At 36.5% G+C, this 26,198-nt stretch overlaps 1 protein-coding gene and 1 long non-coding RNA gene across 11 annotated transcripts in view; one reads left to right on the forward strand and one right to left on the reverse strand.

The window, feature by feature from the left end:
- The window catches only part of ZNF529 (zinc finger protein 529), a 44,629-nt gene extending 27,251 nt beyond the window's left edge, over positions 1–17,378 (forward strand). For 7 of the 8 annotated variants that reach the window (XM_044378859.3, XM_044378858.3, XM_026484396.4 and 4 more), the window contains 3 exons: positions 8,605–8,699; positions 9,651–9,777; positions 15,510–17,378. In XM_044378859.3, coding sequence (XP_044234794.1) covers positions 8,646–8,699; positions 9,651–9,777; positions 15,510–16,909 — 1,581 coding nt within the window. In that variant the 5' untranslated portion in view covers positions 8,605–8,645 and the 3' untranslated portion in view covers positions 16,910–17,378. Of the gene's footprint in view, positions 1–7,482; positions 7,585–8,604; positions 8,700–9,650; positions 9,778–15,509 lie in introns of those variants that run through there. The other variant, XM_057314721.1, reaches the window with a different exon arrangement.
- LOC130544173 (uncharacterized) overlaps positions 1–26,198 on the reverse strand; it is an 84,971-nt gene that overhangs the window by 18,375 nt on the left and 40,398 nt on the right. For 2 of the 3 annotated variants that reach the window (XR_008960211.1, XR_008960209.1), the window contains 2 exons: positions 14,979–15,095; positions 5,371–8,487 (listed from right to left, as the gene is read on the reverse strand). This is a non-coding gene — a long non-coding RNA (uncharacterized LOC130544173). Of the gene's footprint in view, positions 1–5,370; positions 8,488–14,978; positions 15,096–26,198 lie in introns of those variants that run through there. The other variant, XR_008960210.1, reaches the window with a different exon arrangement.

Below are 26,198 nucleotides of genomic sequence, written 5' to 3' on the forward strand. Positions count from 1 at the left end.
GTAACTAACTAATGTAGTAAAAAGTTACACAGTAACAACCAAAGATAAAGTTAACAACCTGAATTTTGGATGACGGATCCTATGTTCTTTATTATGACAGTATCCAGCCTCTAATCACTTTTTAAATCTGATTGTCTAATTCATCAAAAAATGTTTTTCATCAACATTTAATATGGATCAATGTCAAATACTGCAGATATTGGTAACATATAGCTCACCATACTTTATTTAACCTATTGCCTACTCTTAGATATTCATAATTATCATAAACGACTTTGTAATATATATAGATCTTTATAATAGAATTTTATGTTTCTTAAGAATTTCCAGAAGTTGCATTTATAAAACACCAGATATTTATTAAGTGCCTACAGTATGCCAGTATTGTTCATGTAACTTGGGATACTAGCATTAAAGAGACATAGCTTCTTTCCCTTGTTTATAATTGATCATGTAAATAATAACTATGAATAGGACTAAAACTATGGTAGGGTATGATAAGGACTATTTAAAAAATGAGACAATGCACCTTTGTAGTTGTTGAGGAGAGATATCATGGAGACAAACCCAAAGCTACAAGGTTTTGACCAGTTTACACTAAAACCATCATTTGTCAGACTTCCCCAAAAACCATCCTTAAATTTGATGATGTGTTATAACTTACAGAATTAGGAAAAATGGCGGTTATGAAAGGGTATAGTTTAATATCAGTGAGGAGAAAAGTCACATAGGGTGAAGAGCCAGAAAAACTAGATGTGAGCTTCCACTGGAGTCACAAGTGCTGAATTCTCCCAGCAACAGTTCGTAAGAACATATGTGAAGTGAGCCATGGAATCTCACCTGAGCCTTGGTGTCCAAGGTTTTTATTGAGAGTCAGAAACATAGCCACAGAGCAACTGTGTGGTTTACTTTAGCTACTCAGTTTCAAGCCCCTCCAGAGGTCAAATAGATACAATGTGGCCCAAGGCCCCTGGCAAACTTTTTTTCCTTATTGCCCTCCAGAGGAAACATCTTTAGACATTTTTTTTCCCTAATTGAGTACCCCCATGACAATTTAGAACCACAGATGTACCCTGTGTATCTCTTTACATGCTGTGCGCTTTATACATAAAAGGAGTAAGACTCTCCCCTTCCCCCTCAATTTTCACTTATTTGGGGCAATTTTATTCTGATTGAGAATACATGCTTGAGTGTAAGTAATCACTAAATGAATTATATGACGATGTACATTTTAATCGTGGAATACAGTGGGATAATAAATTTGATTAATCTAAAAAAGTCAAGAAAAGAGGAATAGAGTACTAAGTACAGATGGGACAGATAGAAAACCAAAAGGGTAACAGGCTTATTAAATCCTGTAAAAAGTACTTTAAAGATAAAAGGACTAAACACTCCAAACTAAAGACAGTGTCAGATTGGGGAAAAAAAAAAAAGCCATTTGCTATTTATAATAAGAGATATGTTTTAAATAAAAGGATCCTGATATATTGAAGTTTAAAAATAGAAAGGGGGACTTTAAAAAAAAGGGGGGGGTGCGCCTGGGTGGCTCAGTCGTTAAGCATCTGCTTTGGCTCAGGGCGTGATCCCAGAGTCCTGGGATCAAGTCCCACATCAGGCTCCTCCACTGGGAGCCTGCTTCTTCCTCTCCCACTCCCCCTGCTTGTGTTCCCTCTCTCGCTGGCTGTCTCTGTCAAATAAATAAATAAAATCTTAAAAAAAAAAGGGGGGGGGGCGCCTGGGTGACTCTTGTCAGTTAAGTGTCTGCCTTCGGCTGAGGTCATGATCTCAGGGTCGTGGGATCCAGCCCAGAGTCAGGCTCTCCCCTCAGCAGGGAGTCTGCTTGAGATTCTCTTTCTCTCCCTGTCCCTCGCCCCCCCCCCCAAAATAAATAAATCTTAAAAAAATCAATTGACTAGAGATATATGGGTTTAATTTCCAGTCAGTTCCATTCTGTTGATTAATATATCTAACCTTATGGCAATGTTCATTTGCTTTGATTAGGTTGGGAAATGCTAGTCTTCCAATTTTTTTTCCCCAGACTGTTTTTGTTATTCTGAATAACTTACAATTTCATATGAATTTAAAAGTCAGCATGTCAGTTTCTACAAAGAAATCAGTTGGGACTCTGATAGGGGTTACATTGAATATGTAGATTGTTTTGAGGAATATTGTGATCTTACTGTCTAGTAGTCCAGTTCATAAACATGGGATGACTTTCAAGTTAAAGTTCTTCCACTAGTGTTTTTTTTAAGTACACAGCTTGCATTTTTCTTAAGTATTTTATTCTTTTGGATATTGTTATAAATGGAATTTTTTCTTTTTTTTAGGATTTGTTTCTTTTAGAGAGAGAGTACACATGTGCACAAGTGTGAGTGGGGGTGAGGGGAGGAGGGAGAGGGAAAAAGAATCTCAAGCAGACTTCCCACTGAGTGTGGAGCCCGATGCAGGGCTTGATCCCATGACCCCGAGATGATGACCTGAGCTGAAGTCAAGAGTTGGTCGCTTAACCGACTGAGCCATGCAGGCACCTGAATTATTTTAATTCAGATTATTATTGCACATGTATAAAAATATAATTGATTTTTACATATTTATTTACATCCTGATATCTTGCTGAGTTCTAATAGTGTTATAGTCAGTTTTTCAGGGTTTTCTGTATACACGGTCATGTCATCTATTAATGGAGATCATTTTCCTTCCTTTTTTCCACTGTGGGTGCCTCTTTTTATTTCCTATTTGTCCTTGCTAGACCTCTAGAACAATGTTGATTAGAAGAGGCAATGGGGGGATGCACCTGGGTGGCACAATTGGGTGGGTGTCCAAATCTTGGTTTTGGCTCAGGTCCTGATCGTGAGGGTTGTGAGATCGAGCCCCCCATGGGGCTCCGTGCTCAGCTGGAGTCTGCTTGAGATTCTCTCCCCCTCTGCTTTTCCCACTTGTATGTGCTCGTTCTCTTTCAAATAAATAAGTAAAATTTAAAAAAAAAGGCAATAAGATATGTATATCCTTGACCTGTTTTGATATTAGGGGTAAGCATCACTAAGTCTAATGGTAGCTGTCAATTTTATCATGTGGAGGTAGTTCCCTTCTATTCCTAATTCACTGTCTTTTGTCATGAAAGGGTGTTGGATTTTGTCAAATGCTTATTCTTCATGTATGAAGATGGTTATGTAGTTTTTATTTTTTATTATACTGATACATTAGATTAACAATCTAATTTTGAATTTCAGGGATAAATCCCACTTACTCACGGTATATAATGTTTTATATGTTCCTAAATTCAGTCACTAGTGTTTTTAGACTTTTTGCATCCGTATTCATAAAAGATATTAGTGATAGTTGCCCTTTTTTGTAATGTCTTTTTCTATTACTATCAAGTTAATATTGGCTTCATAAAATGAGTTGGGAAGTTTTCTCTCCTTTTGTACATCTTGAAGAGTTTGTGAAGAATTAGTATTCTGCTTTAAATGTTTCATAGAATTTAACAGTGAAGCTATGCAGATCTGGGCTTTTCTGTGTGGATAGTTTTTTAAATAACTAATTCAGTTTACTTGTTATAAGATTATTCAAATATTCTGTCTTCATGAGTAAGTTTGAAAGTTTGTTTCTATGAATTTATGCAATTTGTCTGGGTTTTTGATTTCTTGTACAATTGTTCATCTTATTCCTTTGTAATCAATTTTTATTTCTGTAAGGTTGGTAGTATTGTCCCCTCTCACTTATGATTATAGTAACGGGAGTCTTCTCTCTCTTCATTTTAGATTATCTAAACATTTGTGAACTTTTCATGGAACTAGCTTTCAGTTTCATTTATTTTGGGGTATTTTTCCTATTTGACATCTTTACTCTTTTCCCAGTGACGAGGGAGGTGAGATTTGACCTATTTACTTTTAATTATAGGTACTTTAAGCTTTGAAAGTTTTCCTCTAATCATCAATTGCATGTCATAAATGTTGATATGTTGTGTTATTCACAAGATATTTTCCAGTTTCCCTTTTCATTTTTGATAAATTATTCAGGTGTGTTTTGTTTAAATTCCACATATTTTTTAGTTTCCCATTTTTCTGTTATTTCTAATTTTATTATGGATAGACAAAACTTTTTTTTTTAAGATTTATTTGAGAGTGAGCATGTATGTGTGTGCGAGCAGGAGGAGGGGCAGAGGGAGAGGGAAAGAGAATCTCAGTCAGACTCCCAGCTGAGCACAGAGACTGACGCAGGGCCCACTCTCATAACCCTGAGATTATGACCTGAGCCAAAATCAAGAGTCAGTCACTTAATTGACTGAACCATCTAGGCACCCCAATGAATAAATAAATCTTAAAAAATAAAACTTTCTGTTTATCTCCCTCAATCCTGTTAACTGTTGCTTCATATGGTTTGGGGCTTTGTGTAAGGCATATGTGTTCATAGTTGTGTCTTCTTGTAGGCAAACCCTCTTATTAGCATATGAGAGCTTTCTTTGTCTCTTATAAGAAGTACTGACTTAAAGCCTATTTGGTCTCATATAGCCATCCAGCTCTTTGATGACTACTGGTATGCAATATACTTTTCCAACCTTTTATTTTCAACCTATTTATATTTTTGGATTTGTCATCAGTTTGTTGTGGATTGAATACAGTTACACCATATTTTCTATCCATTCTGCCAATCTCTGCCTTTTAGTTGAAAAATCTATTTGCATTTAATATGTAATAACTGAAGACTGCTTCTACCATTTTTCTACTTGTTTTCTATATACACTTTATCTTCTTTACTTTTCTGTTCCTAATTGACTTCCTTTCTGTTCCATTGATTTTTTTTGTAGTTTACCATTTCATGCCTTTTTAAATTTCCTATTCATTATATCATTTAGTCATTTTCTTAGCATTTATCCTGTAGATTTCAATTAAAAATCTGTGTTTGTGATGAACTAGTTTGGAATAAAACCAACTTTATTCAGGGGTCCCAAGACCACTCTCAGGTTCAGCGATTTGCTAGAAGGACTCGCAGACGTCAGAAAAGCTGTTGTACTCAGTTGTCTTTTTTTTTTTTCCAATGACACGATACAGATTAAAATCATTAAATGCCAGAAACTCCAGGGACTAGAGGTAATCTGCCAAGAGGTGGTTAACGGCCTACACTTTTGTTTGGAATGGGCAGAGCTTAAACATTTCAGATCTGCTGAGTCAAACCTTCACTGTACAGCAATTTAGCTTTAATAGTATAGAAAAGTTTAGCTCCTATAACTGGCTCCAGCCTTCTTTTCTAATGTTGTTTTAGTCCTAGATTATATCTTTATACATTGTGTGCCCTTTAAATAGGTTTATAATTATGTATTATGCAGGTCTTTAAAGACATTGCAAAAAAGGAGGAACAACAGACACAAAATACAGTATTATTGGATTATATATTTGCTTTTCAGTTGCCTTCACCATTGTTATTTCTTTTAGCTTTATTGAGATATAATTGACATGTAACACATTAGTTTTAGGTGTACAACATGATTTAATATATGTATATATTGCAAAATGATGACCAAAATATATTTAGTTAACATCCATCACCTTCTTCTGAGAACTTTTTATTCTTCTGGTAACTTCTAAGACTTACCATCTTAGCCACTTTCAAACAAACAACACAATATCAAGTATAATTATTATTCTATACATTAACATCCCTTTGACTTACTTTATAATTGGAAATTTGTACCTTCCTTGACCACTTTCATCCATTTTGCCCACCCACATCCCCCCCCCCCCACCTCTGGAAACCACCACTGTTTTGTATCTGTGAGGTTTTTTTGTTTTTTAAATCTTAATTCAAGATATAAGTGAGATATCATTGGGTGTTTTTCTTTCTCTGACTTACTTCAGCTAGCATAATACCCTTGAGGTCAATTCATGTAGTTGCAAATGGCATGATTTCCTTACCTTTTTATGGCAGAATAATATTCCGTTCTGTGTACACACCAAATTTTCTTTAACCATTCACCCATCAATGAACATTTAGCTTGTTTCCATGCCTTGTGTATTGTAGATAATGCTGCAGTGAACACAGGGGGTGCAGAAATCTTTTTGAGAGCTTTCATTTCCTTCAGATAAATACTCAGAGGTGGAATTGCTTAGATCATATGGTGGTTCTATTTTTAATTTTTTGAGGAACCTCCATAGTGTTTTCCAGAGCTGCTGCACCAGTTTACATTCCCAACAGTGCAGAAGGTTTCCCTTTTCTCCACATCTCACCGACACTTGTTATTCATTGTCTTTTTCATAACAGCCATTCTAACAGGTATAAGGCAGTATCTCATTGTGGTTTTGAATTGCATTTCTCTGATGAGATTTCTGTGATATGGAGCACCTTTTCATGTATTTGTTTACCATTTCTATTTTTGGGGAAAATGTCTATGCAGATCCTCTGCCCATTTTTTAATTGGACTGTGTCTTTTTTTATACTGAGTTGTAGGAGTCCTTTATGTATTTTGGATATTTAACACCTTATGAGATACAGGATTTGCACCTATTCTTAGTGGCTGATCCAGAACTTAATGTATACATGTAATGAGAAACAGCTTCCACTATATACTAAAATCCAGTGAGATAGAGAAGTGTTACTTGTCTTTTAAAAAGTGTGAGAACAAAAAGGGGAACCGCCCTGCACTGTTGGTGGGGATGCAAGCTGGTGCAGCCACTCTGGAAAACAGTATGGAGGTTCCTCAAAAAGTTGAAAAGGGAGTTACCCTACGACCCAGGAATTGCACTACTGGGTATTTACCCCAGAGATAACAAAGGTAGTGATCCAGAGGGGCACCTGCACCCCAATGTTTATAGCAGCAGTGTCCACAATAGCCAAACTATGGAAAGAGCCCAGATGTCCATCGACTGATGACTGGATAAAGAAGATGTGGTGTATATACACAGCCATCAAAAAAAAAAAAAAAAAAAAAAGAAATCTTGCCATTTGCAGTGACATGGATGGAACTAGAGGGTATTATGCTGAGTGAAATAAGTCAGAGAGACAATTATCATATGATCTCACGGATAAGTGGAATTTAGTAAACAAAACAGGATCAAATGGGAAGAGAGGAAAAAAATGAAACAAGACAAAACCAGAGAGGGAGACAAACCATAAGAGACTTAATTGTAGGAAACAATCTCAGGGTTGCTGGAGGGGAGGGGCGTGGAAGGATGGTGTAACTGGGTGATGGACATTAGGGAGGATATGTGATATAATGAGCACTGGGTATTATATAAGACTGATGAATCACAGGCCTGTACCTCTGAAACCAGTAATACATTACATGTTAATTAATTGAATTTAAATTTTTTAAAAAGTATGAGAACGAAAGAAAACCTGTATACATCTATAGCTCATTATATTAATCTTATAATTTTTTTTAAAGATTTTATTTTATTTATTTGACAGAGATAGAGACAGCCAGCGAGAGAGGGAACACAAGCAGGGGGAGTGGGAGAGGAAGAAGCAGGCTCACAGCAGAGGAGCCTGATGTGGGGCTCGATCCCATAACGCCGGGATCACGCCCTGAGCCAAAGGCAGATGCTTAACGACTGCGCCACCCAGGCACCCCTAATCTTATAATTTTAAGTAAGTGCTACACCCAATGTGGGGCTCCAGCTCACAACCCCAAGATCAAGAGTCATATGCTATACCTACTGAGCCAGCCAGGTGCCCCTTATTTACTGTTTATTTTTTTGATTTGATATTGTGGATTTGAAGTACCATCTGTATTCATTTACTTAGCCCAATTTGGCTTTGCTTTTACCTACCTCCTTTATGTTATTAGCAAAAATATTATACTTTTATATGTTATAGGCCCAATAATACATTATTTTATACAGTTAATACTCAAAATAGTTAAGTAAAGGGAAAGAAATACATGTATATACTGCCTGTGAAAATCAAATACCTCCAGTGAGTCTTCAGTCTTCTCCTAATAGTCTTTTACCAAAACTTCACTGTTTTTGAGGATGTCCTTAGGCTTGAACTTTTCCATAGTTATGAATGAAGTAATTTCCTTTGGAGAGAGAGATAGAGCTCTCTTGTCTGTGGCCTGCTTCTCCCCCTGGACAAAATCACTGAGCCCCAGATCCAGTGCTTGGGTTAGGGACAATAGCATGCTTCACTCTTCTTTTAAGAACTGAGTGCTTAGTAGATGGGGGGGGGGGTGAGGTGCAGCAGTCCGGGGTTGCAGTTTGCTCTCGGCATGATCCCCGATCCTCTCCCATGATCCAAGGCAGCCAACTGGAACCCTGGTATTCTTACCAGTGCCACACCCAGGGTACACATTACATTTTATGTGTGGCTGCTAGACAGAAGAAAATCTCTATCCCTTTGCTGCATTTTCCTGAGCAATAGGCAGGTGGGGGTAGGATGTGAAATGTTGATGTCCTGCTCCTCCCTGGAAGATGGCCATGTATCTGGGAGCAAGGGTTGATGAGTGGTGAAGAAGCCTTGACTGTACCAGTATGGAGTAGAGTATTTTTCTCACTAAAATGGGATGAACAACGAAGGGTTTGATTCAGATACTGCAGAATTTCAGCTTGTAATAAGCTTTAGATTTTTTTTAAACAAAGGTTTTTTCATTTGCTATATAATTTCTACCAGTTTTGACGGAGGAGCATGTCATCGGAGTTCCTCACGCTGTCATGGCAGAAATGGAACTCCCGGACCAATTCTTTACAGTTCTAAGCATGGATCATGTAAGTTGCTGGATCTGTCTCCTTTGTGAATTTCCTTTTTCTGAACCTTCCTACCAAATAGAGCCTGCCCTACATTGCCATAGTTTTTCACTTTCTAGTGAGAGCTGGAACCAAACATAACAGTGTAACTCCTAATGTGCCTATCTATTCTCCGAATAATGTTCAACACTCTTATTTGTTCAGTCTTTTGTCTACAGCAGCTATAGAGTAGAAATGGAATCTCTAGATGGAGATATTTCCATATTCTTGGATAGAGAAAAAGATCAGATATATCCATTTGATTACATATGGGCAAACTCTGTACTTCTCCTGAAGAGACACGAATTTCCGATCTCGACTGGTTTCCATCATACATAAACAGAGGATTGTAGACTTCCAGAGTTGGAGAAGACCTTATCCACTGTAAATGTCTAAATACAATTAAGCCACTATTTTTTCACCAAATAGACTATTTTATAGCCACTAAAAAGTATTTATTAAATAGTTTGTCATTAGAAGTAAAAATTCTGACCATATCATATTAAATAATACTTAACATAGTGTTGAACTTGGGGCTGCAAGAAATTATAAAGTAGTATTCACAGCTCATTTTCGAAGTTAGGTATTTCTGACTTCAAGGATGTAGAAACTCATCTTTATTAAGTCATGCAGCAGGCATGCAGTATGTAGGCAATGTACATGAACACATTTTTTAAATTTGTAAACTCATTTTATTTCTAGACATGCTTGACTAATTAAAAAATCCATAATATGCAGGAAGATATCTCTGAATCAAATGGATTTTTTAAAGATACGTAGATAGTCCTGTTTCAGAGCACTGATTTCCTTCTCATACCATAACCTTCTACCCCTGGCCTACGAGGTTACTATTTAGTCTACTTACCATGATGCAATTCTTTTTTCTCAAAAATATTTCCTTCAGTTTCACCTGTATATGGTTTGTTGTTTCAGGAATTGGTGACATTCGGGGATGTGGTCATCAGCTTCTCTCAAGAGGAATGGGAATATCTGGATTCAGCTCAGAGGGACTTGTATTGGGATGTGATGATGGAGAACTACAGCAACTTGGTCTCACTGGGTAAATTTATCTGCTGCTTATCATTTAGAATATGCTCTATTGAATATCAGTTGCTTTTTAGTAAACCTCAGGCTATCTTTTAAGAAAGTAGGTACATTTCTTCTTCCTGTTTCCAGAGGCATGGTTGAACATTGTGTTGGAGATGACACCTCCATTAAGCACATTCATCATTCTTCGTGATGTTTGTACCTTCTCAGTCCCTTCATATTTCTACTTTCCCTGATACCCAGGATGTGTAGTTTGAATTTTAGAAGACATACAGCACATCCTTTGAGATAGCTATTATATTATGACTGAAGTCAGAATTGCTATAAATGCTTTGCTGTTTTCTTTCCCACCTTCTTGAAGAATAGCTAAGAAACTTGTGTCCTGAATTGTTATGATTATTAAAAGAATCTGCATAATTTACATTTTAGATGGATAAACAGAATTCATGTTCATTGCCTCACATGTATGGTCTTATACCTGTTTTATGGTTAAAGAACTTTGCATTTAATATTGTCAGTATTCCAGCAAGGATCTTTTAATATTTTCGTTTTCCTGTCAGATCACATAGTTCTTGCCATGTACCAGGCCCTCTTCTAAGCACATTTAATATATTGAATCTTTCTAACCCTATGGCATGAATCCTAGTTGTATTAATTTGCTAAGACAACATATTTAGGCAACTTCTCCAGAGTTAGTTACAGAGCTAATTAGTGTCAAAAGGAGGGTTTCTACCCAAGTAGTCTGACACAAAAGCTGATGTTGTTAACTAGAACAAAAAATCGCCTCACAAGACAAAGAGTAGGAAATGGTTGGATAAAGAACTCTTTATGCTTTGTAATTCTGTGGTCACTCTAAGGTGAATGGTCTTTCAATCTCCTCACATTTCTCTGAAATCTCTCAGTATCATTTCAACTTCATTTATCAAAACTTAACCAATTCTCTTAAGTGTTTTATATAATTGTAGTTCTTTTTTTTTTTTATACCTTATGTTACATTTCTTTGTCGTAAGCAGGTTGTCCATTTTTAAGCCATTTGTGATCACCTTATTGGAGGAAGGGAAGTTGTTCTGAAGGGTTGTAAGGGATATGACAAGAACAGAGGGCTGGGTGAGTGAAGGCTGGTAAGAGAGGGAAAACCATCACCACAGTAAAACGCCCAGCTTGTCTGGGAAGAGGTGGGTCGCTGTGACGTTTTTGGGAAACTCCCTGTAAAGCCCTGTGGAAGAAAGCCTAACACTTGGGGAAGCCCATCTTCCCCGGTGCAACCAACATTTTTTCCATGTTGCTTTCTGTTCGGATTTATATAAATTCTCTTTTGACAAAAACTCACAGTCATTTATATACTCAACATTTAATCACTATCTAGACTGAGATAAATACTGTGGTAGCCCTATCAGTACATTGATGAGAAAAAAATGATACAGTTCTTGCTATTATGGAATTGACTCACTAGTGAGATGTATAATAAACAGGAAAACAAATAATTAGAAAATGTATCATAGTGATAACTCCGATAAAGAAAAGTGAAACAACAACAACAAAGGAATAAAGAATGAGGGAGAAAGCTAATTCACACAGTATGGTCAGAAGGAAATCTCTGAGGGGCACCTGGGTGTTTCAGTTGGTTAAGCATCCTACTTTTGACCTCAGGGTTGTGAGTTCAAGTCCCGAGCGAGCCTACTTAAAAAAAAAAAAGAAAGAAAAAAGAGAAAGAAATCCTCTGGTCTTGGCTTGTCATTCTATGAATATATAGTTCCTTAATAATTTTCCCAGTGATTTTTACAATTAAAAATCTTCATTTAGATGTTTTCTAAGTCCGTCATTCCTTCTGCATTTATTAGTTGCCCTCATGTTGTGTTACCAGCAAGAGTGTTTATGTTCTTCCTACGACTGTAACTAATTAGTGACTTAAAATGATGCCTCTGAAATTTTAACTTTTTCTTGCTTATGGCTCATGGATTTGATTTTTATTGGTTCAGTTTACTTTAGCTCACCAGTCTTAATTCTTGATGCCCATTTCTTGATGGATATCAAGAAATTTCTAAAGGTGATTTTTGTGTACCTCTGACTCAGTCCTTTAATCTTTAAATTTATTCTTGCTTTTTGAGACCTTCCCAGGCTCACCCTATGCCTTTCCCTATCCCAGACCAGACACCTGAATTGGTGAGAAGTGTGTTGTTCTGGTCTTTTAAGTTTTAAAAATCAATACGAGGTATTAATTTTACCTATTTACTTAGCGTATTTTAGTACACCAAGGTTTTTCCCCTTTCTTTGATTTTTGTATTGTCAGATGGTAGTCTGCCTTAGCTCCTTCAGGTGTTTTGTGTGTCCTATAAGAATAATGTAACAGTTAAATCATATCTCCCTGCCTTCCATCCTCACACTGTAGTAGTGTATATATATTCAGATTTCTTGCTTTCTGTCACAACAGTCAAGGGCACATCTCCCTTCCCTACACCAGATCATGACTTGAATCTTTCTTTTAGGAGCCCTAGCTTATTACATGCTTTACTACCACAACCTGAGCAATAGGCATGTTTATGACTTTTTTGTTTCATAGGAGGTGAGTCTCTAACAGTTTTATCTGTCTAGCAAATTGGTCTTTTTCAATTTTTATGGCTTCTGGGGTTTCTAATACCTATTTACCTAGAGAATAATTCACCCTAAGTCAACATTTTCAAACTGATTAGCATAGCAGTCTTAAAACATTTTAGAAAATACCTTCTCTGATGGTTTTCTATCATTTTATTTTTTATATTTGTTATTTATATTTTTTATATGTTTTCTAGCTACATCTGATTCTGTATTTATTGAATTCCCCCTTCACCTTTTCTTTAGGTCACTGTTTCCTGTCTTCTGGATTGGGATGTATACATTACTTATTTTTATTTTTTTCCTTATTAACATCTAAATCCTTACTTTTTGTGACTAATGTTGACTTCCATAGATTTTAATATGTAATACAGTTGACCCTTCAACAACACAGGTTTGAACTGTGTGGATCCACTTACATGTGAATTTTTTGATAAAGGTACTACAATACCATAAATGTATTTTTTTAAGATTTTACTTACTTGACAGAGAGAGTGAGCACAAGCAAGGGGAGCGAGCAGCAGGCAGAGGGAGAAAGAAGCAGGCCCCCTGCAGGGAGCCCAATGTAGGGCTCAATCGCAGGACCCTGGGATCATGACCTGAGCTGAAGGCAGACACTCAACCAACTGAGCCACCCAGGCGCCACTCTTATGCTTTTCTTAACATTTTCTTTTCTTTAGCTTGTATGACTACAGTACATAATACGTATAACATATAAAATACATGTTAATCAACTGTTTGTTATTGGAAAGGCTTCCAGTCAGAGTAGGCTATTAATAGTCTGGGGTGAGTCAAAAGTTATATGATGATTTTTGATTGTGGAGGGCATTAGCACCCAACCCCAGTTTCAAGGGTCAACTGTATTTTCAATGTGATCATTCTCTGAAATTTCTGTAATCTCATTTCTACATCTGGTAGAAAGTTTTTTTCATTTCTAGGGAGAAGTGCTTTTCGATATACTGATACCAGCATTCATTTATGATTTTATTATTCTAATTAAATAATGATTGCATTATTATACCTTTGTTACATATAACATAATTCAGTCACAGGAAATTATTTTTGCCCTGTATCCTGCAATGTTTGTCATTTATTTTGGATTTTCCCCAGGTTATCCACTCATCTAATTGCCAATCTCCAGCCATTGTTTAGATTCTTTTTTACAAAGTGCCTTCCATTCTTGCCCACCTGTACCACCTTTTCCACATCATTCTGTTAGCTTCTTCCCCTTCCAGAACTGCATAAGCCTTATGATTTATACCTACTATAATATCTAAAATATTCTGAAACTGCCTTGCAGAGTATAACAATGGTTGACTTTGAGTACAGGAAAATGGAAAGGTATCTGGGAAAGAGCACGAAGAAAAACGTTTAAATACAAACTAGGATTCCAGTAGGATAGATGTGTGATAGTGAAAAAGCTAATGAAGAACAGTAAATAAAATTCTTCATCTTTATTGACATGAAGAAAATCATGGTTATGCATAGCAGGGAGTTAACAACAGTGATTAAGACAGTATGTATAGGGGCACCTGGGTGGCACAGCGGTTAAGCGTCTGCCTTCGGCTCAGGGCGTGATCCCGGCGTTATGGGATCGAGCCCCACATCAGGCTTCTCCACTAGGAGCCTGCTTCTTCCTCTCCCACTCCCCCTGCTTGTGTTCCCTCTCTCGCTGGCTGTCTCTATCTCTGTCGAATAAAATAAAATAAAGTCTTAAAAAAAAAAAAGAGTAATTGGAGAGTCCATTAGAAAAAATCGTTCATAAACACTACTTTTGTGTGTGTGTGTGTGTATGTGTATAAATCACTGCAGTATAGTGTGAGGGTTGGAAGGCATGGAGGCATACTTAAACTACTGCATTATTCTTTTTTTTTTTTTTAAGATTTTATTTATTTATTTGACAGAGAGAGAGACAGCCAGTGAGAGAGGGAACACAAGCAGGGGGAGTGGGAGAGGAAGAAACAGGCTCATAGCGGAGGAGCCTGATGTGGGGCTCGATCCCATAACGCCGGGATCACGCCCTGAGCCGAAGGCAGACGCTTTAACCGCTGTGCCACCCAGGCGCGCCTACTGCATTATTCTTATACGTACATAATTGTTTTGATGATCAATAATGTTACCCAGTGACTAATCTTTGTAATATTTCCTTTTTTGTCTTATTTAGACCTTTTTCATCCAGTGATTTAATTTCACTGTAATTGTCAACTTACATGTCCTTGGGACTTGTTCAGTGGCATATAATGATTGCAATTCTCCTTTTGGAATTTAAGGAATAAGGCTAAACAGTATAACAGAAGATTACCGAATACACAACTAAAAAATACGAAGAATGTGAGGGCAAGCCATTAGATACTGGAACAGAAACATAAATATGAACTTACAATCAGTATCTCGTTTCTGAGGGTAGTAACTTTTAGATCTGGACAGTAAAATGTGGGTGGTATATAAAGAACCCATTTCTGAGCAATGAAACATCCTGTGGGTGGAAATTATGTTTGTTGTAAGAGGTCAAAAAAAGATTAGGTGAAAGGGGATAATGGATTAAGATGAGGTCTTACAAGCACCTTGTTATCCACAGTAAAGTATTTGGATTCTATTGTTAAAAAACAAAAACAAACAAACCTGGGGTGCCTGGGTGGCTCAGTCAGGTAAGTACGACTCTTGATCTCAGTTCAGATCTTGATCATAGGGTCGTGAGTTCAAACCCTGCACTGGGCTCCACATTGGGCTTGGAGCCTACTAAAAAAACAAAAAACAAAACCAAAATTGTTAGTATGTATAGATTATCAAATTGTGATCTGCATTAGCTATATCTATACATGATATTGATAACTAGTTCTGCATCTGTAGATGTTGGTCAGTTTACCTGGATTGGATCCCCAAACATTAGTACTCTCAGCAAGCTTACTAAGAGATGATCAACACCTAAATGTCAGACCCACTGACTTAGTCTGTTTCCTTTATCAGAAACCTCACAATCTTATTACATTATGTTTTCATTGTTCTCTGATCTTTCTTAAAACTTCATTGAGGTATTTTAATCATTCACTTGCATTATTTATATTTGCAGTTTTTCTCCTCTGCATTGTATAAATGTTTCATTTTTATGGCACATGAAAACAAAAATTGTGTTTCTTTTCCCCTTTCTTTCAGATTTGGAGTCCAAGTATGACACAAAGTGTTCATCTACTAGAAAGGACATCACTAAAAAAAGTGGTTCTCAGTGGAAAGTAACAGAAAGTAAATTCATTGGTCTTGCCAGAAATGACTGGCAAAGCAAAAGCAAGACTGAAGTACAAAGATCTGAAGTGGGATATTTCAGCCAAATGAAAATCAACTCTGAAAAAGTGCCCCATTACAGACATCGTAAGTCTCTTATATCGCATCAGAGAGTTCATGATAGCAAGAAGCCCCATGCATATAAGGAATATGGGAGGGTCCTTAGCTGTGACTTAAATTTTGATGAATATGAGAGAATACATACTAGTGAGAAAACATATCAATATAACGCATATTGGAAAACCTTTGGAGATGACCCACATACCCTACAACTGAATATACATAGTGGTGTGAAACCTTGTAAATATATGGAATATGAGAATGCATTTAGTTTTTATGAAGACCTTAGTATACAGAAAATGCATGATTATCAAAAGTGCTATAAATGGAAGGAGTATGAAAGAACCATTGGAAGAGTTGAAGAAATAACTCCACTTCAAATAATTCATGATGGTGAGAAACCCTATGAATGCACTTTCTGTGGGAAATCCTTTAGAGTGCATGCACAACTTACTCGACACCAGAAAATCCATACTGATGAGAAACCTTACAAATGTATGGAATGTGGCAAGGACTTTAGATTCCATTCACAGCTAACTGAACATCAGAGAATTCATACTGGTGAGAAACCATACAAATGTATACAATGTGAGAAAGTCTTTAGAATTAGTTCACAGCTTATTGAACATCAGAGAATTCATACAGGTGAGAAACCTTATGCATGTAAAGAATGTGGGAAGACCTTTGGAGTCTGTAGAGAACTTGCTCGACATCAGAGAATTCATACCGGAAAGAAACCCTATGAATGCAAGGCATGTGGAAAGGTCTTTAGAAACAGTTCATCCCTGACTAGACATCAGAGAATTCATACTGGTGAGAAACCCTATAAATGCAAGGAATGTGGGAAAGCTTTTGGAGTAGGTAGTGAACTTACTCGACATCAGAGAATTCACAGTGGTCAGAAACCTTATGAATGTAAAGAGTGTGGAAAGTTCTTTAGACTTACATCAGCACTTATTCAACATCAGAGGATTCACAGTGGTGAAAAACCTTATGAATGTAAGGTATGTGGGAAGGCTTTCAGACATAGTTCGGCCCTTACTGAACATCAGAGAATTCATACTGGAGAGAAACCTTATGAATGCAAGGCATGTGGGAAGGCCTTTAGACATAGTTCATCTTTTACAAAACATCAGAGAATTCATACTGGTAAGAAACCCTATGAATGTAAGGGATGTGGGAGTGCCTTTAGTGTGGGTAAGCACCTTACCTGATATCGAAAAAGTTGTACTGGTGTTTTGTCTTTTGAATGACAGACATGCACAAAAGCCTTTTGCTTCTGAGTTTCACTGGGAAAGTCCATGCATTGAAATAAGAAGTAATCAAGGGGATTATGTTGCTCTATTGTTTCCAGACTTCCTGGCCACTCTATTTAGAAGTAGAATTACTCAGTGATAGGTGACGTATACTTTGTTTTGTTAGATATTGCCAAATATTTGTTTTTGTTTCTCCTTTTTATATCAGTTAACATTCTGAATATCCATTTAGATAGGGTGGTCCCTGTTCATTTCTGATATGTGTGGAAAATGTGTTTCACTAATCGTTAGAGTCAATTTCACATGAATTTCTTTTCCAGGCATATTTTGTTTATAGTTATTTTTGATGTTTGTGGTTTTGTTCTTTATTCATTGTTTTTGGCTTATTAATTTGTAATATTATTCAAATAAATCTTTTGCATTCTAATTTTTTGTTATATATGATATACTTTTCTTCCTCCAGAGAGTTAAAACTTCCAGTCACATACCATGTGGTTTTGAAGTCTTATGGCCCTGCATGGTATTTGTGTAGATTTGTTTCTGTTTCATTTTCTATTGTTTTTGTTTTAATGTTAGATGAGTAATTTCCTTTCCATTGTCATCAAGTGATTGATTTCTTCTAAAATTTCTGTTTTGACATGACAGACTTACCTACCACAACAATTACTTTCAAGAGCCTTTTCACCACCAGTGGGATCCAAAGGAAAGAGGCACTTCTAAATATTTTGTAAAATTTACTAAGCCATTCTTATCTGTCTCTAGATTTATTAAAGGAGGGGAAAATCTACAGCTATTGCAATGATTATAAACTTAGTAAACTTACATTTAGAGAGTCTACAATTCTATTATTACCATGGCTTCTTGCATTTTGTATATTTATACTTTTTATTCCCTGTTAGTGTTGCCTTGCTGGGTTGTGGCAGCTTAACAATTGATAGAACTTTGATTTTGGAAAGGAAGGAAAAGCAAAAGAAGAGAGAAAATTAGTGAACAGAAATAAAGTTGCCATTCTTAACTGTCCATCATCTCTTTCTTTAGTCAGGAGAGTTGACCTGGTTATGCAATTAATGTTAATTATGAGTCACTGGTTATTAGATATTTATAAGAAAATTTACCTATTGTTTAAATACATTTATGTCACCAGCATTTGTTATATTTTAGTTCTTCAAATTGGTCTTCCCCAGGATTTTTGGACTCTAAAGTTCTGCATGACCCAGCAATAGTAATTAAGCCATTTTCTTATTGGATATATTGGGCAGTTTTCTTTAAATACTCCTAATTAGTATTTCATTTAAATTAGCAGTTTTAAAAAAAACACATACTTAGGGGCACCTGGGTGACTCAGTTGGTTAACTTAGGGGCACCTGAGTGACTCAGTTGGTTAAGCGTCTGCCTTCGGCTCGGGTGATGATGTCGTGATCTCAGGGTCCTGGGATCAAGCTCCACACCAGGCTCCCTGCTCAGCATAAAGTCTGCTTCTCCCTCTCCCTGGTACTTTCTTGTTCACTCACTCTCTCTCAAATAAGTAAAATCTTAATACACACACACACACACACACACACACACACAGTAGATATTTCATATGCTACAAAATAAGAATGAATCTCTGTTACCCTTTTTATCAGGATATATACTATTTCATGTCTTTAAAATAGTTCAACTCTATTACAATTATTAACAGTTTATTCTATTTACTGAGCTATAATGTGATCACACTGCTGATGTGCTCTTTAATCCCATTTTACTTGGTTATTCTAAGTTACCATCAGTGCTGATTAGTTTATCTCTTACTATTAATACTTTAGAATGACTTGCCTTACACTCCTTTGTGTATTTTTACAGTTTCCTTTTTCTTTTTGCTGTCTTGAACAAATTAAAACAATGAGCTGCCTAGACCTTACATATACACTTAAAAATTAATGACAGAAACAAAATAACCATGTATCTTGGCACTTACTTTTTGAAATGATTCATACATAAATGAAAATTTAATTAATACAAGAATATTCTTATTTTGCCTCCCTTATTTGTAATTACAGCTATATTTTGGTCACATTATGTTAACGTTTTTCTTTGAACTTTGTTAAGAACACCTGTCATTTCACAGACCGCTGGTACAATAAATGATAATGTAATTATTGCTATTAACTTTTTTTTTTTTTTTTGCTACTTATCTTTGGTGCTCAAATTGTTAAAACTTCATTCCTTTCCATTTTTATTTGGTACTTTATTGTTTCCACATTTCCCTTAGTCTACATAAGAAGTTTTTGGGTTTCCCCCCCAAATACAAGAGAATGTTCCAGACCTATCCTGTTTATTGCTGCAGTGAACCATGAAATTAGCTTCCAATAATGGAATCCACTTTCAGTTTAGTGGTGAAGAATTCTAATCAATAAATGTAAAAGGAATGAGGGAGATAGGAAAACACTGTAATAACAATAATTATACACAAAATTCATTGATGGATGCTAAAATGAAGGCAAAAGTTTATTTTTATTTTATTTTTTTAAAAGATTTTATTTATTCATTTGACAGAGAGACAGCCAGTGAAAGAGGGAACACAAGCAGGGGGAGTGGGAGGCGAAGAAGCAGGCTCCCAGTGGAAGAGCCTGACATGGGGCTCGATCCCAGAACGCCAGGATCACGCCCTGAGCCAAAGGCAGACGCTTAACGACTGAGCCACCCAGGCGCCCCCGAAGGCAAAAGTTTAAAGAGAAACAGGCCATTAGAATTTTATCAAAGTATCTATCCCAAATATATAATTACAAGGAGAAAATAGTCCATATACCACCTTTTTGAAATGATCACCAGTAATAAGACATCAGCATGTGATGCTCACCCAAAGTGAGGCACTAAGAAGGGCATACCACATGACTAGTATTCTGACTTAAGGGGGGGCGGAGCATAACCATAATGTAATCATGAGGAAACTGCAGACAAACTGAAAATGAAAAACTTACTATATAATAACTCACCCAGTACTCCAGAAATACATGACCTTTCAAGGTCATGAGTGGCAAGGGTAGAATGAAAAACTCCCAAAAGACTGAAGGAGCCTGAGGACATTTGACAACTGAATACAATGCAGGAATTTGGATTTGGATCTAATCTGTGGAACATTAGTGGAGAAGGCTTGGTGAAATCCAAATCTGGTACTTTAGGGGCGCCTGGGTGGCGCAGTGGTTAAGCATCTGCCTTTGGCTCAGGGTGTGATCCCGGCATTCTGGGATCGAGCCCCACATCAGGCTCCTCCGCTATGAGCCTGCTTCTTCCTCTCCCACTCCCCCTGCTTGTGTTCCCTCTCTCGCTGGCTGTCTCTCTCTGCCAAATCTGGTACTTTAGGGGCTCCTGCGTGGGTGGCTCAGTCAGTTAAGTGCCCAAGTCTTTATTTCAGCTCAGGTCATGATACCAGGGTCATGGGGTTGAGCCTTGTATTGGGCTCTGTGCTCAGCGCAGAGTCTGCTTGTCCCTCTCCCTCTGTTCTTCCCCCCACTCTCTATCTCTAAATAAATAAAATCTTAAAAAAAAAAAAAAAGCCAGTACTTAATTGATAGTACTATGCCAATGTTAATGTCCTGGTTTTGATCACTGTACTATGGTAATGTAATATGTTAATATTATGCAAACTGGAAGAAGAATGTATGGAAATTCTGTATTATTATAATTTTTCTCTAAGTCTAGAACTTAAAGAAAAATATATTGTTTGCAGCCAAAATGGAAAATAGACTAGATTTACCTTCCTGGCTAAAGTAACAAAACACTAGATAAAATACAAGCAGCAATTGTTTTCAGATATTTAACATTAGACAACAGAAACACCTAACCAAGTGTAAACAAATGTAATATCCATACTTTTGACTCCACTTAATTCCTAGTAGGCATTTTCACATCTCAGCACAGGGAGGAGGAATACAGGGGGAGCACTGTGATGCCAAGATGGAGATGAGAGTCCAGGGAGGCAGAGAAAGCTAGTCTGCAGGGCAGACTACTAGAGCAAGTCTTGATCAGTGCATGGAGGTAACCACCTGAAGCCAACAAAAGAAATACCTAGCAAAAGCATGGGTAACCCTTGGGAGCTCACACAGCCAGATATATTGTGTCCCCATCATCTAGAGAGGTAAACTTCATAACATAACAGGGCACTGGTTAGATTACTTGAAATGTTATTGCCTCAATAGAGAAGCAAGTTAGTACTAAAGGCTTTCTGGTCCCACCTAATAAAGTTTAAAGGAAATCTTAATAGGAGAAAACTATTAACCAGGTAACATAGATATATTCCAGAACAAAGCTTAAGTATATTTCTAGAAATACAAAAAATACCAAGCACAAGGCAAATTTTATGATGTGTAGCTGGTAGGAAAAACAAAAACAGGAGTGTCAGAATGCAGGAATACAGGAGTATAATGAGAAAAATCTATAGAAACACATCCAAAAATGACAAAAATAGATTTTATATTTGATTTGCTAGATTTTATATTTGGCAATAGATACTGGCAGTACAACCATCTAAACTATTTTCCACATGCCCAACAAGGAAGAAGAGATCAATCATGTTAAGATGTAGTAAATATTAAAAAGACCTAAACAAAATTCTAGAGATTAAAAAATGTCTAAGATTTAAAAATACAGTCGATGAGATTAATAGACACTATGAAAGAAAACATTAAGCTTGAGAACACAGCAACAAAAACTACAAGGTGATCAGAAAATCAGACTAGTAAATTAGGTAACAGAAAAACTATGGGATAACTGCAATCAACTAATTTTTGTAATTGGGATCCCTGGAAGAGAGCAAAAAGAATGAACGGGGCGGGGGGGGACATTTACAGAAGTAAGTTTTCCAAATTTGGTGAACACTGTAAACCCACATACCCAGGAAGTTCAACTCATCCAAGCAAGTCACACCAAAGCTGACCTAAATCATAACCAAACTGACTTAAATCAGTAATAACAGAAGAATCCTAACAGCATCAGAAAGAAAAACCCCAAAAATCCTACATGCAAAAGAGCAAAGATAAAAACAAAAAAAACATTGTTCTGGACACAATGGAGTAAACATATTTTGCCCTATTCCTCCCCACTTATTAGACATAAGGTCTATGGGGATAAATACATGAAACAATGAGAATCTGAAACAGAAGTGGGAGCAAACTGATTATGGACTTTGGGACTTAAGGAACAACCCAACCCAGTGGTGACTTCCTTGGAGGAGAGCTGGGTTTAGTTTTGTTTTGTGTTTTGTTTTGTTTTTGGCTTCAGGCCTGAGTATCAGAGAACCTTGTAAATTGGAAATGTCACCAGATGTAAACAATTACCAAAAAAACAAACCACATACTAACAAGAAAACAACACCCATGATATGCCTGTTTTCCTCAAACGAAGGGCTGAAAAGATTGCAGCCCTGGAGAACAAAAAGCCCTTTGACAATGCCAACTCTGTTTTACCGAACAGTAAAGAGAAATGCCTGTCTCCCACACCATTCTCCACAACAGCCAGCAGCACCACTCCCTTGCCAGTAAGTATCTGCAAAGGCTTCGTGTGTGCACAGCCCTATCATCCCAACTCAGGAATAAAGAGGCAGTGTCCCTTCTCCCAAACAGTGGGTGCATTCAGCTGCTGTATGAGCAGAAACCTGACTGCCAATCCTGGCACATCAATAATGTGGACCCTAAAAGGATGTGAGTGGAACACTGCCATCATAGCCCAGAAATAAAACACACCTCATCTTCTCCTCGTGGATGGGTACACTGGGAGGGTGTGAGTGTGATTAGGTCTTGATTATCATTGTGACCTGGCACTTACTAGCTGCTGTTCCACCCTCTACTAGTTGACAGACATTTGAAGAGGCAGTGTATAATCTGACTCTGACTACCACTCTTAACACAACAGGAACAAAGGCCTTTTCCCCTTCCACCTAGTGGGGGCCTCCATAAACTATGTGTGTGAATAGAGCCATGCCTAAATCCCAGCTCACCAAGTAACATTTCCCCAGGAACCAGAATGTCATAACACCAATTACCAGAGTACAATAACAACTTATTCATCCTAGCAAGAATGAGGAATATTCAACTTAAATGAGAAAAGACCATCGGAAAACATTAAAAAGATGTCAAAGATATTGGAATTATCTTACAAGAATTTCAAAACTACTATCATAAAAATACTTGAGTGACAAATAATGCACCTAAAAACAGAGTTCCAAAATACATGAAGTAACAACTGACAATTTAACAGTAATTAGAACATTCAAACCACTTTCAATAATGGCTAGAACAACTAGGAAGATGTTCAACAAAAAGCAGAAGACATGAGCAACACTATAAACCACCCAGATCAAAGACATCAATAAAAACGCTAACCAATAATAGCAGAATACACATTATTCTCAAGTACACAAAACATTCTGCAGGATAGAACATACCTTTTCCATATATACAATGGAATATTACTTGGCCATCAGAAAGAACGATTGCCCAACATTCACATCAACATGGACGGGACTGGAGGAGATTACGCTAAGTGAAATAAGTCAAGCAGAGAAAGACAATTATCATATGGTTTCACTCATTTATGGAACAGAAGAAATAGGAAGATCGGTAGGAGAAGGAAGGGAAGAATGAAAGGGGGTGTAAACAGAAGGGGGGATGAACCATGAGACTGTGCACTCTGGGAAACAAACTGAGGGCTTCAGAGGGGAAAGGGTGGGGGATTGGGATAGGCTGCTGATGGGTATTAAGGAGGGCGCATATTACATGGTGTACTGGGTGTTATACGCAAATAATGAATCATGGGACATCGCATCAAAAACTGGGGATGTACTGTATGGTGACTAATAAAATAAAAAAAAAAGAGAACATTTGGAAGCAGCCCCCTCCCCCACAAAAAAAAAAAAGAAAAAGAAAAAAGGAACATACCTTATGCCATGTCTCAATAAATCTACAGAAATTAAAATCATACGAAGTACACTCTGATAATGAATTAGAAGTCAGTAACAAAAATGTGAAAAAAATCACAAATCACAACCATGTGGAACTTATACAACACACTTTTTAAAAAGATTTATTTTAGAGAGAGAGCACGGCGGGGGGGTGGGCAGAGGGAGAGTGAGAATCCCAAGCAAATTCCCCACTGAGCCTGGAGCCAGAGCAGGGCTTGATCCCACAACCCTGAGATCATGACCTGAGCCAAAGCCAAGAGTCAGATGCTTAACTAACTGCGCCACCCAGCTGCCCCTACGACTCACTCTTAACTAATCAAAATGTGAAAGAAAAAATCATGAGGAAAATTAGAATACTTTTGGATGAATGAAAGTAAACTTAAGAGATGCATATAAAGCACTGCATAAAGGTATATTTATAGCTATAAATGCCAATATTTTTAAAAGATCTCAAAGGAAGAACCTAACTTTGTACACTAACTACAGAGAAAAACCTGAAACAAAAGGAATTAAAGAAATCAAGAATAGGTGAAAAATAAATGAGAGAATAGAAAAAAAAAGAACATACATAAAACCAAAATTTATTTCTTTAAAAGAACAAAATTAGAAATGTTTATCTAAAATGATCATGAAAATAAAAAAAGGAAAAGCTTCAAATTACTCAAATTCATAATGAAAAAGTTCCTGACTACTGACATCACAGAAATTAGAAGTATTATAAGGAAATGCTATGAACAACTGTATGAAAACTAATTAAATAATTTAGATTAAACAAAATCCTAAAAGGTTAAAATTAGCAAAATACACACACAAAAAGAAAATCTATGCCCGTACCTATTAAAGAAACTGAATCCCTAACAACCTTCTAAAACAGAAAACGTCAGGCACAGATGGTTTCACTTGGTGAATTCTACCATTTAAATAGGAAATGATACTAATGCTCCACAGTATCTTCCACAAAATAGAATAACAGGAAAGAGTTCCTAACTCATTTTATGAGTCCAGCAATACCTTACTAGCAAAATCACATAAAGACATTATAAGAAAGGAAAATCACATAGTAGTATCTCTCATGAACATAAAACAAATATCCCGAACAAAACACAATATCAAATATAACAATGTATAAAATTATACAATACAATCGAGATTTATCCTATGCCCGCAAAGCTATCTCAACACTGCAAAATCAAGTAATCCCTTACACATCAACAGACTAAAGAAGAAAAGTCATATATATTATCATGTCAATAGATGCAGAAAAGCATTTTTTAAAAATACCCATTTATGATTAAAAATCTCATGACAAACTAGGAATAGAAGGGACCTTATTCAACTTGATAAGAACATCTACAAAAACCTATCTATTCTCACCACTATTTTCAATACTGTGCTGGAAGTCCTAGCTAATGGAACAAGTCAAGAAAAAAAACTAAAAGGTACATCGATTAAAAAGGAACAAATAAAACCATCTTTGTTTGCAGACGACATGGTTGACAATGCAAAACTCCAAAAGAATCAACAACAAAGAACTCCTGGAACTAATAAGTGATTATAGCCAAGGTTGCAAGCTACAAGGTTAATATATACAAATGTCAAGTTCTTTCCTACATACCAGCAATGAACAATATAAAATTAAAATTAAAAACCATTTAGCACATAAGAAAAAGAATAAATCTAAAAAATATACGTAAAACAGAAAAAACTGACAAAAGAAATAAAAGAACTAAATAAAAGAAAAAATATTCATAGATAGGAACACTCAGTATTGTTAAGATGAGTTATTCCAAACTTGAGCTATGGAATCATTACTATATCAATCAAAATCTCAGCATGTTATTTTGTAGATGTTGACTGACTCTTTGAAGTTCATATGGAAAGGCAAATGACCCAAAATAAGTCCACACAATACTGAAGATAAAGAAGTTGGAGCGCTAACAGTGACTTCAAGATTTACTACAAGGATACAATAATCAAGACTCTGTGTACTGTCAAAAGAATAGACAGATCAATGAAACAGAATAGAGTGCTCAGAAATAAATCCACACAAATAGACCCAACTGATCTTTTACAAAGGAACAAATACAATTCAATGAAGAAAGGTATCATTCAACAAATGAAGATGGAACAACTGGATATCCATATTAAGAAAATGAATCTAGGGACAGGCTTTAAGCTTCTTTAAAAAATTCGAAATTCATCACAAACCTAAATGTACAATGCAAAACTAAAGGACTTCTAGAAGATAAAACAGAAGAAAATCTAGGTAACTTTGGGCTTGGGAATGATTTCTTAAGAAACCAAAAGCAT

The sequence above is a fragment of the Ursus arctos genome, unplaced genomic scaffold, assembly GCF_023065955.2.
Source record: "Ursus arctos isolate Adak ecotype North America unplaced genomic scaffold, UrsArc2.0 scaffold_19, whole genome shotgun sequence".
NCBI classification, from domain to species: domain Eukaryota; kingdom Metazoa; phylum Chordata; class Mammalia; order Carnivora; family Ursidae; genus Ursus; species Ursus arctos.